General features: G+C 41.9%; 1 protein-coding gene across 1 annotated transcript; it reads right to left on the bottom strand.

Moving 5' to 3' along the window:
- Positions 1 to 690: 690 nt before the first annotated feature.
- Positions 691 to 16,655, bottom strand: ANKEF1 (ankyrin repeat and EF-hand domain containing 1). The gene is made up of 9 exons (XM_015823530.1): positions 16,274 to 16,655; positions 15,928 to 16,127; positions 14,036 to 14,185; positions 12,224 to 12,347; positions 9,388 to 10,213; positions 6,197 to 6,423; positions 4,284 to 4,522; positions 3,346 to 3,489; positions 691 to 1,582 (listed from the first exon to the last, which is right to left on the bottom strand). The coding sequence occupies exons 1-9, from the start codon at positions 16,617 to 16,619 to the stop codon at positions 1,421 to 1,423; spliced, it is 2,418 nt and encodes an 805-aa protein (XP_015679016.1). The 5' UTR covers positions 16,620 to 16,655; the 3' UTR covers positions 691 to 1,420.
- Positions 16,656 to 18,303: the final 1,648 nt, after the last annotated feature.

Here is an 18,303-nt window from a genome sequence, read left to right as displayed (position 1 = left end):
CTGCACTTTGTTTTCTTTTTTATCTTTTTATTTCTTTAATTTCGTATTTCTTTTTATCTTTTTAATTGTAATTTCTAATAAAATTACTACCAAAATAAGAATAATTGTTGCAGACGAGAACGTGCATGGCTGAAAGTGAACCATAGAATCCAAATCATAATCAAGGTTCACAAAATAGGTGTAAAAAACAGAGCAAAGGCATTTGAGCTTAAAATAGTTTTGGAAACTAAAAATGCTCAGTGGTTTATTGAGCAAGAGAAGGCAGCAGAGAAGACAGATTTGGAAAACAATTCACATTTTCCCTAGCTTCTCCATAATCATAACTGTGCTGGTTTCTTTCGGCCCAACGCTAAAGCGTACAGTATTGTTGCAGAACTTTGCCTTAATCCAGAAGGCAATTTGGGGGAAATGCCCTCAGTTTCAGTTAATGAGGATTCCTTGGTTTCTTCCTTCTCCTTCCCGCTAATGCTGAATTATAATCCCCAGTAATCCTGCCCTTAGCTACGCCAGGTGGAACTGCTGAAAGTTGTAATTCAGCAACATTTAGAGGGGTTTAGGGATTCACCCTGACAAAAAAAAAGTGCATGTTATTGCTAATCTTAATTTATTTCATTGCCAGTGGCAATTTAAAACACTACAAGTAAGGTACAGGAAAATACAGCACAGACAAAACCATCTCAGTTTGCTATTGCTATTACTGATATATCGTGACTGACCCAAACAATATGAAAATACCCCCGTTTTACCACAGCCACGAAAGGCAATAAAGAAATCTTTTGAACGTGTAGGAACCTGTTCCTAAACAACTGAAATCTCCTCCCCGTTAAAAACCTGGAATAATTTCTCCTTTATTTGTTTACAACAATCTGGCACAGGGCTGTGATCAAAATCAATCTCTCTCCTGCATTGTTAAAACCAAGCATCTTTCTGTTCTAAATATACCTTAACAGAAAAAAAGACCTATCTTACAGTCTTCCAGGGTGTGAGTCTCAAGGGAAAATTCAGTGGATTTGCACAAATCCTTCAGCTGCCCTAGATTTGAACTATCAAGACACCTTATTCAGTCACTCGGATTTATAGCACCAGAAATAATTAGCTTCAAGTTTCCACAGCTGGAGAGAATCTTTTTTCTAAGGAATGGGATGAATTAAGATCCAATTGAACAGGAGAGACCAATTAGTTATTTATTGGGGCTAATATGCAACCCCAGCCCAATAGGATTCAGTGCAACATATTACAGGAAAAGATGGATTATTTTCCAATTTTTCTCTGGTTTAAGATGCCCTGTGCTAAAAACTAAGGAAGAAGAAAATAAAACTTTCGCCATAATTAGAAAAAAAAACATGATTTAAGCCTCTCAAAAGCATTTTTTCTTGAGAGGGAGGTCCCCTCCCATTCACTTTTTAAACATCCATCGTGATTAATGCAAAGCAGCGCTCTGTTGCAGTGTACGGACTTTCTCCATGAAATTCTTCTTGAATGGCATCATGAAATCATCAAAGTCCACTTCATAGGTGAAACGCTGCCGACGTAATTCCCTCTTTTTGAGAAGATCTTTTGTGGTTGCTTCAGGACTCCAGGTCTTGAAAAAGAAAAGCAGTTCTTAATCAACATGCAGCATGATATATTAAGGAATTATATTGATCTGCTCTGAAAAAAATGAGAATGTCCTACAATGACTGTCTGGAATTCTTAGTCTATTGGCATCAAACCTATCTTCGAGAATATGATTGATGAGCGTCTATTCAGCAAGTGTGTCTCATTAACCAATTCCCTAGCAGGCAGTTTATAATATTGGCAGCATGTTATCAATAAACACTAATGAATAATGGTTATTGCTCCTTCTTTATATTCAGTATACTCAAAGCATATAGCAATAGCACTTAGACTTACTATATATACACACCGCTTCATAGTGATTTACAGCCCCATCTAAGTGGTTTACAGAGTCAGCCTATTGCCCCCAACAATCTGGGTCCTCATTTTACCAACCTCGGAAGGATGGAAGGGTGAGTCAACCTTGAGCCGGTGAGAATCACTGGCAGTCGGCAGAATTAGCCTGCAATACTGCATTCTAACCACTGCGCCACCATGGCGCCAGAAATATATTCAACTACAGACGAGCTTATGAATACTTGGGAGAAGGTATTTTCTTGATAAATGGAGGGTTTTTTTATCACATTTGGTATAGCCATCATGGGCCATATCAAATTTTGTTAAGGTCAAGATTTGGTTTGATGATAATAATTATCTGACTATCCTTTGATCTAGAATAACTTTTCCCAACAAGTCCCCTTAGGGCAGGGGTAGGCAACCTTGGCTCTTTTATGACTTGTGGACTTCAACTCTCAGAATTCCTGAGCCAGCCGGTCCAGGAATTCTGGGAGTTGAAGTCCACAAGTCATAAAAGAGCCAAGGTTGCCTACCCCTGCCTTAGGGAAAATTAACGATTCTGATTATCAGAAGTGTTCCTACAGAACTGGATAGGTTATCCACAGAGGAGAAGAAGTGGGTTAAAAAAATGTAAAAATGGTGGCCACAACTATGCAAATGGAACCCCATCTGCTTTTTACACGTGTTTCATGGGCATCATACATGAAAGGAGCAAGAACTTTAATTGTCTGGTGTATCTACCATATTTATTTTTTGACACACACAACTTTCTACCATGAATGCCTCAAGATCTGGAGAGCACTCAGAAATTGTAGTATTATTCCTGAGATTATAATTTTGCAGGCAGCATGCTTTTATTATCCCAATAAAATGACAGTAGAATTTTAGGATTTTGAACCACCTGAGTTGGAACAAATGAGAAATATAAACTGAATAGGACACAGGAAATACATTGATCTGAATTAGTAAATATGAGCATCCATCAGGAACATATTCCACAAAAGTAGGAGCTCAGTGAAAATACAGGTAGTCCTCGACTTAAGATGATAATTGAGCCCAAAATTTGTTGATAAGTGAGATATTGGTTAAGTGAGTTTTGCCCCATTTTATGACCTTTCTAGCCACAGTTGTTAAGCAAATTATTGCAGCTGTTAAGTTGGTAACACGGTTGTTAAGTGAATCTGGCTTCCCCATTGACTTTGCTTGTCAGAAGGTCGCAAAAGATGGTCATGTGACCCCAGGACACTGCATCCGTCATAAATCTGAACCAATTGCCAAGCATCCAGATTTTGATCACATCACCATGGTGATGCTGCAATGGTTGTTACATGTGAAAAATGGTCATAAGTCACTTTTTTCAATGCCATTGTAACTTTGAATGGTCACTAAACAAACTGTTGTAAATCGAGGACTACCCGTGTAACTCTAATCCTATTTTACGGTGGTACTTACTCTCTGTGGTGTGAAAGTGATATTAAGTTTCTTTGTTGCTCCTCTGGTTATCAGGGAATTCAGATGAACTACATTATCCTTGAGGGATTCCTTCTCTTCTTCAAAGAGTGATTTCTCAACAATAGAATCAAGGGGTTGTAGCATCTGAAATGCGCAATGCAAATTATACTGGGATTTTCAAGGCTTCATGATGCCAAATCTCTTATTTTTTGCAATAAAAAGTTAAAGGTCAAAGGCCAGTCGCTTAAATGGCTGGTACTTGAGATGGGCGCTTTGATTTAAACATTGCCTCTTCTTTAATTATCGGGAAAAGGGAATAGAAGACCTGTTGCATTCCAAAGGTGCCAGGTTCAATCGTAGGAATCCCCAGATAGGCCTGGGAAAAAAAAAACACACCTCCCCACTCCCTGCTTGAAACACTTGAGAACAGTTGACAGACTTCTGGATGCACCAATGGCATTACTATGAATGAAGCAGCTTCCTATGACCCTCTTCCTTATTGTTTTTTTTCCTACTGATAAGGACACTTCCCTTGTCCCGCTATTCTTCAAAAACTCTGTAACAAAACCCAAAGCATTTACTTTATTGGCATGTAATCTATTTAAGCTTCCATGGGGCAGGGTTTCTGGATTCCCCTGCCCTGATTTCAAGCAGTGTCGCTTGCTGAATTCAGCACACGGAGATGCTTTCCTGGGGTGGTTGTAGGGACTCAAGCAGAGAAGAATGGACAGAAATTTTATTGTGGTCCTTCGGTGATTCAGAAGGATTGATTCAATGAGCATCATGGGGGGGAGGGTGCACCTCAAAGGAAATCCCATGACATCGTACTGGAGACAGGAATTCCCCTCCAGACAATTTCTCTTAAGATGATTTTTCAAACATTGTGAAAAAAGCAAATCTATGAATGGATTCAAGTCAAAGAGTCTTGGTTATCATACCTCCTCTTTCACCGACTCCTTTGAGTATTCTTCAGATTTTGGCTTGGGAGCAGCTGCAGCCTGGGCTGATGGAGCTGGAGTAGGAGTAGGAGAAGGAGCTTTAGGCTTGCCCCCTTTCTTCCCTTTCTTTTTATCCCCTTTGACTTCTATGACTTGTGGCAAGCGGTCCAAGGTATCTTGAATGAAGTGGATCAGTCGGTTGTCTGCATAGGCCCTGGCAATTTCCAGCGAGTTTTGTCCTATTAAATAAAACTTATGGTAAATGCTGGAACATTCACAGCTTCTCTGTATATAGAACTGAACAAATATTGTCCCTCTGGCTTAGACTTGCTAGAACTATCTCCACTTTGGTTTTCTACCATCATACCATGACCTTCTCAACTCTGTTGAAAGTAACTTACCCTTCTGATGACTTGGAGTGGAATCTTTCCCCAAATTCCTATACTGGTTTCTTGTCCATCTGCAACCTAGCATCATTTCTTCCCTCTTACGTTCAAATCTTCCATAGCTTTTATCTCACTGCTAAAGAATCTGGGCACATCCCTTCCCATGAGATTCGGTCCTTCAGCTTCACCAACCTTAGCTTTCCTAAAGATGCCACACTTATTTATATGACTCTGCTCCTCCTCCTCCTTTCTTATGCCTGAAGCTCCCTTCCAAAGACCTCCATCACATCACTTGAAAGCCTTTTTTTTTGCCAAGAAGACTTTGATGCATCCCCTATCTCCCGATCCCCCTTTTGAAACAAAAGACTTCCTATTCTTCAAAATGCAATTTTATTAACATGTGGAGGAGAAAAAAGTTGACCATTATAACACATTTCCTGAACTTCGCAGCTTCTGTACTATCGCAAGATAGCGCTGGCTTTTCAATAAATATGCTTTGATTTCGTATGGATGCTGCACTAAGAAATCAGATCAGATTTCTGATAAGGTTCTCCTTGGCCACATCATTGTTTCATTTTCTTTGCATCAGAGGCACAAGAGGGGTGATATGCTCTCTCTTGGACTTGAATTATTTAAATTACACTTTTGTTCATTGAAGGTACAGTATTTAATGTCAATATCGCCAGTTTTTCCATAAAATTCCCTCCACTACATTAAAAATTATACTATACAGGCAACTTTGGAAGACTATGATTTGGGGGGAGGGGAGAGGAGACCACATCTGTCCCTGTGGCCTCAGCTGGCCACAGGGCTACGCTCTAAAGAGAGTCTGTGAAGTTCAATGCTAAAGCAAGCAAAAAGATTAATGACTAATTAAAATGGGAGCTGGTACAATGTGGTGGTTAAGCTGCTGGACTAGAAGCAGAGAAACACAAGTGCCTGTCCTCTCTCAGCCATGAAAGCCTGTTGGTGGCTTTGTGCAAGTCATTCCCTCTAAGCCCTGATCAGTGTCATGCACTGCGACAAGCTGGCTGAAAAATAAAACTCCCGTTGCACCATGCACTGATGGCTGCTCTCTTAAGAACTGCTGTGAGTGCAGTGCAAAACAAGCAAACGTTACAGCCAAGCAAGACAGATGCTAGGAATTAAAACTACAAGACAGCCGGTAAAAATCAGCTGGACAGGGGAAAAAATGAATAAAGCAAAAAAGTCAACCCATCTATTTATTCTGTTAATCGATACTTTGAAACCCAATTAACTTCATAAAAGATAGCAATGTTATTTAATAAGAGGGAAAAAAACACCCTTCCTTTCTATAGCTGTCTGTTCATCTCTGCTTAAACTCTTAGCCCGGGGGTCTTCAAACTTGGCCCTTTTATGACTTGTGGACTTCAACCCCCAGAATTCCTCAGCCAGGCACGCTGGCTGAGGAATTCTGGGAGTTGAAGTCCACAAGTCATAAAAGGCTCACGTTTGAAGACCCCTGCCTTAGCCAATAGCACATTGAGTAACAATGCAAAACTTTACCTTTTCGGTTTGTCATTTGAGCCTTAGCACCACTGTTGATTAAGTACTGCACGGTGTCCAAGCGGCTGCTCTCGATACCTCTCATCAGTGGGGTTCCATCATTGATTGAAACGGCGTCTATTGTGGCACCAGCTTTCACAAGGAGTTCAGCAATGTCTTGCTGCCCTGCGTGGCATGCATGATGGAGAGGAGTCCACATGAAATTGTCTGTGGTATTCACACTCGCCCTGCACGTAAGAGAAAATAAGGACCCTGTAAGGTACATTCACACTTTTCTAGCCGGTTCTTTGTATTCTTCAACTGATCCTAGGCAAAGGAGTCTAGTATTAATGGGCTGCAGAGATGGCAAATAGCAGTTCTTAACTGAATTGCTCTTCGTAGGTTGAAATAATGCCAAAACTCTAATCTCTCAGCATCCCAACTAAATTAACTGAGAAATGGAGAGGGATTGTTTTAATTCCTTTTGAAACAATGAATCATTCGGTGAAAGCAACTGGCAGTCTGATTAAAACAACGAAAGTAATGGCACCAAAGTTAATGAAATGTATTGTTGTATAAACTGCAATTAACCGTATTACAGTACAGCATAAATGCTGTGGATTACAGCTTACTTTAGTCTATGAAGTTCTACCAAACTAAATAACCTTAGGTAGGATCTTAAAGAGATGTAAGCCATATCTAGGGCTGCATGCAAAGCTTGAACCCAAATTGGCTCACCTCTTATATTTGATATTTGATCAGCTTCTTGTTCTCCCCAAACTTTCTGTCATGTCTGAAAGGTAGCTATATTCACAGCTCTCTGCGCACTCCATGGCCCTAATAAGGCTGGGTCTAAGATTACAGGTAAAATTGTACTTAAATATCCAAGCAAATATGAGTACACTCCTGTCTGGACCTGCCCGCTCAATCTGAAAAGACTGAAGAGCAAAAGGCAAGATGCTTTTTCAAAAGGCAACTGGACTTCTATTTTTCCCTTGAAGATGTTTTTGCTTCTCATCCAAGAAGCTTTTTCAGTTCTGACTGAATGGAGGAGAACGGAAGGATTTATATTCCTTGCTTTTCTAGCCAGTGTCTTTTATTCTTCTGCTAACAACCAGACGACTGCATGGAATATAAACCCTTCCAGCATGGAATATAAACCCTTCCGTTTCACTATTCAATCAGAACTGAAGAAGCTTCTTGGATGAAAAGAGAAATGTCTTCAGGGGGGGGGAAACAAAGTCCAGTTGCCTTTTGAAAAAGCAGTGTTGGAACAAAGGGCAAGAAGAGCATACTGAAAAGCCACTGAGAGCAGGACCAATGAACATTGTTCCAGCCTCTTCCTGAATTCAAACCCTCACACCTACAGACAGAAACATAGCCAGGACTGAAAAATTGAGGCCTTTCGTTATTTCTGGAACCAGAAACAGGTTTTGAGGATGAGTTGATTGCTGGACTCATCCTTTGTTATTTACTTATCCAATTACTCTTTAAAACTTATTCATCACCATTTTTTCTTCTTTCTGCCAAATCCTGGATCTTATTTATTTTGCCACACTATTTTAATTCACTTTCAGAGAACAGGAGAACTACTGATCTGGAAGCCATACACACCACTGAGGAGTTTGACTTTTGTCCACTAGGAACATTTCTCCATAGTTCCCATCACTACAAAGGGATGCTTGCAGAAAAAAAGCAATTCCAGACATGACAATAAATAAATAAACAAACGCAGCAGGCTACTTTGAGGGGCACAAATTCAGATCACTTCCAATGTGGACTAAATGACAAATTTGTCAAGCACCAATAAGGCAAGCATGTTCAACAAAATATCACAGCTTAACCAGATGCCATGCCTGCTTATACAGAACTCTACGCCCTTATCTTGGTTTTACATTCTTGGTTTGATTCCACAACAGGATTGGCTTGCAGTTCAATAAGGAACCCAACAAGCTTCAAAATATGCTCTGTCCAACATTAAATCCACAATGCCCTGGTCATCACGTGGTCATCATATCACCTTACAAACCTACTGTGAGAAGTTTTATATTCAAATATATTTTATTCTTTATACTGTTTCCATCTTCCCTTAAAATATTAACAGAATCCACAATGGTCTGAGAATCAGTGTCTCCATTAGACAATTGACAGTCAAGCTGAAACTAAGTTAATCAACTAAAATTAGTAAATTTCCTCAACCCTCCTAAATAAGTTACCCAGATCTAATCCAGATATCAAAGGATGAGGTCTGCAAACACAGAGTTAATTAAATTAGGTCTCCCAGAAGAACTGCACATTCACAAGTATGAACTTATCTACACACACACACAAGACATACACATACACACACACACACCTCAAGTGCCACCCTAGAATTAGCACGTAGACACTTCCAGACCCCGGACAAGCTCCCCCTATAACAATCTTCTGCTGTACCCCATTTCTCTGCAGCCTGCCCCAAAGGCAAACTGTTTTGCTTTTAGGAATAAATACTACTTCTTTCCTCACCTATATCCCACCCATGGGTTTGTTTGTTTTTTTGCATTTATAAAACTGGCAATTTTATTTCCACATTCTCAGAGTTGCTATTGTTCTATTTCAATCTCTTTGCCTACCTAAACATATCTAATAAACATACATATACCAATATGTGTGTGTGTGTGTATGCAATAAAAGTAAGTAAATTCGAATACTAGGTTAATATCAAACTAAAAACTGTTTAATACAAGTGCTGAGCTTGATATAGATATCAAAAGATAATATAAAATTCACAGACCTTTTGAAAAAGATAAATTTATAAAAAAAATTTACAACATCAACAGTAAAAGTGAATTAACATTTAAATACACATTGAAAATTATCAAAAAGGTGACTATTGTCAATATTTGTAAGGGTTTATCTTCAGATCTACAAATTAGATACAATATCCTTGTGTTCCTTGCCCACAAAGTTCAACAGTTAAACACTATTATCTCATTATACAATTAGTTTAATGCAGGCATGTCAAACTGCCGGCCCGCGGGCTGGATGCATCACGCCGAAACTGCACCCACCCCATTGCCGGCAATGGGGAAAAAGTCGCGATACGTCGCGTGACGTCGCGAGTTTGACATGCCTGATTTAGTGTCACCAATGGTAAAATTGGTATAAATGTAACTTTTCTATTCTTGGATTCCTGGCAAGCCACTAAAACAAAAAAGATGTTAACTCACCCCTTTTCGAGAAGGAACTGCACTGCTTCCATGTTGCCACTTGCACAGGCAGCCATCAACGGAGTCTTATAGAAATGGTCTCTGATGTCTACCGGCACCCCGGCCTCAAATGCTTTTTTGATAGAGGAAAGGTCCCCCTCTTTGGCAAGGTAATTGATGTTGGCAAAGGTCTTTGGTGGATCTTCAATATACCACCAGGAATCATCCTGCAATGGATGTTCGGGAGGGTGATCCCGATTGAACCGCGTGCAGTCAGTTACATTTTGATAAGTTTCAATCATGTATTCTGGGGGCCCCCCGTCTGTCCGACGGGGCCGAGAGCTCTCTGGAATGACGCAGATTGGCATCGGCATGGCAAATTTTCCTTTTTTGCCTTTTGCTTTCTTGGGCTTCTTCTTCTTTGGACCATAACTTCCAAGGAGGAAGGCCTTCTGCAGATACCGGCTGCCCTTCAGAAATTCTTCAATGTTAACTCCCGCCGCACGTGTTTTCTCATGAGCCTGAGCTATTGTTTGTAGCTGCTCTGGCTCAATAAACGGATACCTTTCCTCAATAATGGATATAAAATCTTCCTTGGTCACAGTCCCATCTCCTCGATCATATGGCTCAAACGTTTCCCGAAGGCTTGCCTGATTTTCTCCAGACCAATCGTGCAACCTGATAGCCCAGGGTGGATTGGGGTCCTTAACTCCAGGTTTGGGTTTGGAAAACTTTGCAAACCGCCGCTCAATTTTACGTATCTCCTTTGCAGCTGCTTTGAACCCCCCGTCTTTAGCAACCTGTCTTGGAACCTTCTTCTCTAAGTTTCTCCAAGTAGGGTCAGAACCTACAAATTTAGAAGAAATACATTGAAAACAAGTTGTGGATGGAGATCAGGAATAGGGTGAATCGGTGGTTCTCAACCTGTGGTTGAGGGCCACTATGTCATCACAGAGGGTCCACAAAGGCTTGAAGAAATGTTATGATTTAAATCTTGAGTTAGGTTTTGGTGGGACATGGCCATGGTCCATGGCCAGAAAAAGGTATTTAAAGGGGGTCCATGATGAAGAAAAGTTTGAGAACCACTGGGGTGAATGACTCTTGAAACATAGAGCAGCGAACATTACAGCTGATAAAATTCTGTACTTGCTGGTGAAAGTATTCTGTACTGGTGAAATTATTAAGGTAGAATGTTGCAGACACAATATCATCATTACTGTATGTTATATGGAACCCACATCATGATGGTGCAGGATCCTGGCTTACATGACAGTTGTAGGTCACAAAAGCTTTCCTTCTGCAAGTATCATTAGACTAACAGAAAATCAGGTAGTAACCTTAAGCACTCACTTAGTAAACCTTCTTGGCAAAATATAATCTGAACAGAACTAATGTGTTGGTTCCAAACCAAGTCTAAATTAGTGTGTGTGTGTGTTTATGTACCCATATATTTATTTGCTAGGTTTATAGCTGGCCTTTTCAGTTGCATTTGCAAGGCAGATTTCAAAAATACAAAATATAAAACATGATGTTAAAAATCAATAAATTAACAAAAAATACCTTCACAGAGAGATGTTCTAAACACTGAAGAGTGGGGCTGAACACACCTATCTAAAGGAAAGCAATATAAACCCGAGACCCATACAGAAGAAGGACCTATGTTTCTGAAAACGTCAGGGTTCCAAAGGGTTGCTTCTCTACTCTGAGTAACCAGGCAGGTTCAGCTACTGTAAGAAGAGGCAGTCTATTAGATAGTCAGGTCCCGAGCATTTGGTGATTTAAAAATGAATTGACATCCAGTAGAGATCTTTCAACGGACACATTAATTGATCCCTATACCTTGTACTAGTTAGTTTATCTGCTGCATTTGGTACCAACCACAGATTGTTGGTTCAAGCTGAACTGAATACCAAATTCAGCCCCACTGCCTGGGCAAGGCCAAATACCAATTGGGATAGTCCATGGTCTTTATGGAACACATGAAATTGCAAGCCACTCTTGGCTGGGCAACCTCAGCAAGAACACTAAAGTGCTAGAAGACAAGAAGTCTTGGTAGTCCATTAGTACAGGAAGACAAACTGCTGTCTGACAGTTGATTGCATTCTTACAGTATTTTGGCCATAGTACATAGCAGCAAACTTTTAGAAGAAGCTTTTGGCCAACGAGATGGAATATCCATGGGCTGTGGTTATACTATGTCCCTGCTCTCCCGACCTATTCTACTTCATGACAGAGTAGCCTAGTTGATAGAGTTTGGCAACATAAATACATGCTTGGTTTGTACTTTCATTCAGGGATTTGACCTTGGATAATATTTTATCAGCAACAGACATGGAACTGAGTTCCCATCTTCATTGATTAGATCACAGTTGGAAAGGAAGAAAGGCCAACCAATGGTTTTGTATTAGTGACAATGGGTTCAAAGATCAGACGTCTGAAACTCTACATTTACTTTAGACCAGTGGTTCTCAACCTTTTTAATGCCGTGACCCCAACCGGTCGTAAGTCGAGGACTAAACCGGTCGTAAGTTGAGGAATAAACCGGTCGTAAGTTGAGGACTACCCAACCGGTCGTAAGTCGAGGACTTTCCCTGCCCGGGAGCACCGCGCATGCATGGTTCCGCCCCCTGCGCCGGCCGAGGCGTAGCTGGCAAGCAGCAGAGACGGAGCAGGCTGACCACCAGCTGGCCCAGCCCAAGGGAGGTAAGGCACCCGCCGGAAAAGGGGAAAAAAAATGGCGGACAGCCTTGCTTGGCAACCCCCGTGAAATGGTCGATCGACCCCAAATGGGGTCCCGACCCACAGGTTGAGAGCCACTGCTTTAGACGCTCTTCATTCTCCAACATTTATAACTTACCTCTTTGACCGATAAACTTGCAGCACTCTGCAAAACCTCCAGCAGCAGCGTAATGAAGAGGTGTATTTCCATTCATGGCTATAAGGCCCACATCTCCATTGTAAGCAGAAATAATCTTCAGTATCTGGGGAAGCAAGCCCATGATATTAAATGCAAAAAAAAAAAAAACCCACAAAAGTGTGGACACTAATAACATCGATCAAACTGAGTTTATTTTGAACTGTAGCAAAACATAGATGACTTCACTGAAACAATTTAAAAACTATTACTGTCACTATAACATGGAATAAGAGTGATTGGGAGAGGTGACTGTGTATTGGCATCCAGGCAACATGGTAATCCTTTTCCAGCAGGAGAGGGGTGTTTTTTTTTTAATCTTTTTAAACTTTTGTGGGTAAAACTGGATTTTCACACTTTTTCTGCTTTTTTTATAAGAGGGTGAGTTTGATCTTCTGGACTCTGGGGGCTGTAAAAAAGAAACACCGATGGGGGGTATGAGAGACCTACCTTACTTGCCTTAAGAGAAGTTCTTCATTAAATGGATATTTGCACTGTGTGTGTGTGCTGAGAGAAACAAAGACACTGATTTCCAAAGCTCTTATTCTTATCCCAATCAAACACACAAGCTTTGATTTCTTTGAATAGCTTTGAATTAAAATGATCACATCATTTAGAACTTAAAACTCTAGTCAGTTAAATCCCAAGAGAACTTTGCCTGCCAGACATCTAATTTCCTATAAGTTACTGCATGAATGTGAACTCATCTCTGCAAATTGGCTTTCTTCTTACTTACTTTTGGAGCTTTGCGGAGTTAAAGGCGCTGCCCAAAACTGTTGTGCAGTCCTAGAGCCAATGGAAATTGAGAAGCTCTATTTTAAGAGCAAGCAATCAGTTCAACTGAACTTGCTGGATGTAAATCAGCTGGGATGCTATTCCTCTTAACACAAATTTAGGAGGCGGGGAAGGGTAAAATAGCAGCAATAGGGAATGCTAAGTCCCAAACAGATATCAAGATATAAAGTGGGCTCCTCCCCATACCTCATAACTGTTCCACTTCAAGTCAAAAGTAACTGATCTAAGCATACTTAAAACAGGCAGACAAACAAGTGGGTTTTTCCTGGGGGATTCATTTGGGACAAATCCCTGGCCTAGCAACCTCCAACCTTAATGAAGAGAATCCTCAGACTGGAGGCTTCCGAATAAAGCAGCAGGAAATATTTAAACATTTAAACAGAGACACATCCCAGCAAAGACTGCGGAGGAGAAATCAACTTAACAGGATGACGGAGGGGCAAACACAACCCCAAGCAGTAATTCTCCATCAAGTTTCTTTTTTCTTCCTTCCCTCAGGTAGGATCGCCTAGCATTGCACAGTGATGAAAACATGTCTGTTCTGCTACCAGGAGGAGGGGGGGGAACTAACAAATGGTAGCAAAACCCACTCCTTCCGCAGCAGCACCCATTGATGTAAGTGGGTCAACCTAAGGTCTTAAAGTGTTGTGTATTTCTGTAATCACATTATGGAGAGAGTGGGGGAAATTCACTTCAGAGCTGCCATTTTTTGACAGCAACCTAGCTACGTACAATTTTCTCCAGTTCAAATCTTTTATCCATCTCTGGGCCTACAGTCACTTTCACATTTCCCCCCTCTGTTCTATGACCCGCTTTTAGGACAGCCTCCCCATGTTACCAACCCATAGAAAAACCAAGAATTCCAGAATTCCCTTTCTAGTGACAGCTGATTATTAGTAATGAACCAAGAGAGATCCTTGGTTGGGTACCTTTGCTTCTGACAGCATCAAGAAAGAATACCTCAAAAAACCCTCCTTTGGCAGCAAAATGGGCAGCATGGTGTCGCTCGTTGTCAAAAACATTAACATTCCCACCTCTCTCCAGGATACCCCGGACCACCTCTAAAACCCCTTCTCTTGCTGCTTCCATCAGGGCAGTGCGGCCCGTTGCCTGCAAATCAGAGAGACGTGATTATAGATTTTTCCCGAATTTCAAAGGAGACAGAAAAGCAGGCAAACTTCTATTGATAAAAACCATTTGCAGGGGTTCAGAATTGCCAACGGGAAAGAGTCAGCTCGTTTTCTCCTCTTACCTGTAAAAAGAGGCTACATTTTGACCTGGATCAATTGCTATCCAGCTACAAACTAGGATCCTAGCAGGAAGTATATCATGCCTCTAGGACAGGGCTTTTCAACCAGTGGTACGGGTACCACCTGTGGTACATTGGCACCTGGCAGGTGGTACGTGAACATCCTAGAAAAGAGGTAGCGGGGGAGGGGAATGAGCTGAACCGGTGGCAGCACCACACAAGCCTGACCGAGAGATGACTGGAGATGCAGGACTGTCAGGGCTCAGCGGAAGCACCAGGATCAGTGCCGCTTTCCAGCTGATTGGCGCTTCTTCGGGGCTGTCAGGGCTCAGTGGAAGCACCAGGATCAGCGCCAGGCTCCAGCTGGAGCTCGGCGCTGATCCTGGTGCTTCTGCTGAACCCTGAAGAAACACCAATCAGCTGGAAAGCAGCACTGATCCTGGCACTTCTGCTGAGCCCAGAAGAAGCGCCGATCAGCTGGAATATTGCAGCATCTCCAGGGTCTTGTGATTTACATTCAGATGCTTGGCAACTGATTCATATTTATGACGGTCACAGTGTCCCAGGGTCATGTGAAGTGACCAAAACCTGCTGCAACCCCTCAGCAGACAGGGGGAATAAAAACCAAACACCCCCCACCCCACCCCCACTGCTAATCCTCAACAGAAACGCTCACAACAATGAAAACCTCAGAGAGGAGGAAGAGCACGGCCGGGCGGGCAGGCAGGTGTCTTGCTCGGCTGTGGCTTGGGGGGCACTTTTTTCAGTGCCACTGTAACTTCGAACAGTCACTAAGCGAACTGTTGTAAGTCGAGGACTACCTGTACTTTATCACCTTTTTCCTTTTTTTTTTTTTTTTGGTCATCAAGTTTTTGACACCTTGCTAGGTGACTGTTGGTACTCGGATATTGCCATATCGTAAAAGTGGTACAATGGGTGAAAAGGTTGAAAAGCCCTGCTCTAGGAATTTTCTTTCCCTTGGGTATTTAACTGTTTCTCCACTGGTTAAGTTCAGGAGGCCAAGCTGCAACCCATATATTCTATGACATTTTTCCAAATCAAAATGGCCCTTATCTGTATTACAGCCTTCTCTTTGGTGTATTTGTTTCCCAAACGCTGAGAAATTGATTCTGCTTTACACGTGGGAACAGTATAAACAGGAATGCTTACATTACATGTTTGCCATGTAAAATGGTAGCGGCCCTGAATTCTACCAACCGCATTTTCAACAAAATGATTCTGAATGTTTTACAATTTCATCCCAAGCACTCCACGTAGTATGTAGAATACCAAGGACAGCATTAAGAGCCTTGGATGATATAGTATAATTAGGGCATGATTTAGACCCGCACACAAGTACAAACAAGAGCACTTTTTGCCTCGTTTTCTCCGGTACACTGCTGTGTCTTAGGAAGCCTATGCTGGATGAGCTATTGCCCTCCATGTGGGAAAACAGGGGCTGACTTTTATAAGATAGAGCCTGCTCCTTTTAAAAGAAGTTGTATTGCGTTTTTTTAAAGAAATCTAGCCAGCTGACAGAACAAAACCGCTTTATGCCGGAAGTGTCCAATGTACCCGCTTAAAACGTTAAGAATGCTCTTACTGGGTTTGTTGCATTGGGGTCTGCTCCTCTTTCCAAAAATGTCATACATATCTCTTTGATCTCGTGGGCTTGCTCACAGGCTTCTACGAAAACTGGCTTCCCCTCAAAAGTACAGTTGTTAACATCCGCTCCAAATTCGAGGACCATCTGAACACAGCGGAAGTGCCGTTTGGTGGGCAGAATGCAATAAAATAGCACTCCTGGAAAGAGCACATAGCACTATGGCTTAAAAGGCAAACGCCCACCATGCTGAACACAACTACCGACCACTAAGGGAATTGAAGCATTCAGCCTGATCTTCCTGAAAATCCACCCGCCAAACAAAAGGAGGTGGGATGCGCCTTACCTTTTCCTTCTGCGTCCACTATGGTCATGTCTGCCTCAGCCTGGACGAGCACATCCAAGGCCAAGTCATGGCCAAGTTCCGCCGCTTTCATCACGGGAGTGCGCCCCATTCGGTCTTGGACATCGGGGTGAGCACCAAGCTCCAAAAGAAAGTTGCACATGTCAATGTCGTTGGCCACACAAGCCAAGTGAAGGGCACTGTCTCCATTTTCTGGCTCGGTAAAATTGATGAGTTCAGGGTATCCAAGCTTGGTGAGCTTTTCGATCTGTTTCTTGTCCTTCTGGCGGACACACTGGAGAACTTTATAGATCTGGAGGTTTTCAAGCCTCTTGTCAGCCAAAGACATTTTTCAATACCCCAAGGAAAATTCTCCCCTTAAAGAAGGATCCTGAGGAAAGAAAGAAAGAAAGAAAGAAAGAAAGAAAGAAAGAAAGAAAGAAAGAAAGAAAGAAAGAAAGAAAGAAAGAAAGAAAGAAAGAAAACAAAAGGGAATCAGTTCACTCTAAGCTCTTCAAGATTCACCTTTATCGTCCCAACCCCTTTGATGGGGAATTTCTATTCTGTGAATTCAGAATGGAGTGTGGGTTGTGCAGGGCTTTGGATTCAAAGAAAAAAAAAGATGCTTTGAAGTGTGCTGGACTGCTCAGTCTGCAACCCTTTAAAGCAGCTGCATCTTTTCCCAAGATCACAAAACTGCCTTACAGAATTGTAGTCTTCCCAATAAAACATACATTTTAGTTTAAAGAGTTGCCAATAGATGTTACTTGTGCACCTGTGGACATTCTGAAGCATCTTTTTCCTTCTGAACCTGAAGCGCTGCTCAGCCCCCAAATACCCAAGAAAGGTTCAAGAGATGGGTTTACATCCTTATCCAGATATTCTCCTGGCATCCCCTTCCCTCCTGTGGCATACAAGGATGCAACAAAAGAAGAGTGAGGTTAAGGTAAATCAGTTCCCTTTTTGTTAGCTTTTAGATCCTCCAGTTCTGGTGCCAGCAAAGATCAAAGGCATCAAGCCACTGTCAGAGCATCGCTGGAGCATGTGGGGTTGCTAGGTTCTCACTGGATTCATCAATTAAAGAAGAGTGAGAAAACATTGCTTTCATTGCTAGAAAGAGAAAGCTTTGCCCAGCATTTAGTCCTACATCTAGAGCAGTGATGGTGAACCTTTTAGAGACCGAGTGCCCAAACTGCAACCCAAAACCCACTTATGCATCGTTGGGTGCCGGGTGGGTGTGGCCCATTGGGTGGGTGTGGCCTATTGGCTGGGCGTGGCCCATTGGCTGGGCGTGGCTGCAGTGGTAACGGCAGACTGGGTGGGACTAAAAAGTTCAATCAATCAATTCCAACTATGCAAGATCTTTTTTTTTCCCGCGAGAAGTTGAAATTGACTGATTGAACCTTTTTTTTTTTTGCACACGGCGGTGGAGGCCTAAAGCGAAAAGGTTTTTTAAAACCCAGCTGAAAGCCTACAACTAGGGCAATGGAGTACGTGCCCACAGAGAGGGCTCTGAGTGCCGCCTCTGGCATCTGTGCCATAGGTTCGCCACCACTGATCTAGAGCCTCACAATAATATAGCAATAGCAATCACACTTAAGATTTATATACCACTTCACAGTGCTTTTCAGCACTCTCTGGGTGGCTTACAGAGGTCAGCATCTTGTCCCCAATTATCTGGATCCTCATTTTATCGACCTCAGAAGGATGGAAGGCTGAGTCAACCTTGAGTCCTCTCAGGAGGAAGCACCATTTATATGTATGCTAAAGTCAACCTAACAAAATAAGGATAAAGCTGAACTTTATAGATTTTTTCTAAATAAAAGGTTGCAGAGTAAGGCTTTTCAACAAATAAACACTACATGTAGAAATAAGGATAGGTGTGAGAAAGGCTGTGTGGCAGCTCAGATTCTGCCTCCAAAAGATTTTTTTTGACACCTACAAAATCATTGATCTACCTGTCTATCCCATCTTAAAGCAAGTGTGACTTTTCCTAACTTCCTGGTCAATTTTGATATCTTTGTCTATAGATG

This window comes from Protobothrops mucrosquamatus, unplaced genomic scaffold, assembly GCF_001527695.2.
Source record: "Protobothrops mucrosquamatus isolate PMUCROS unplaced genomic scaffold, P.Mucros_1.0 scaffold1904, whole genome shotgun sequence".
Classification (NCBI taxonomy): Eukaryota; Metazoa; Chordata; class Lepidosauria; order Squamata; family Viperidae; genus Protobothrops; species Protobothrops mucrosquamatus.
Note: the sequence above shows the minus strand (reverse complement) of the source record. Positions and strands in the feature narration are given on the sequence as shown.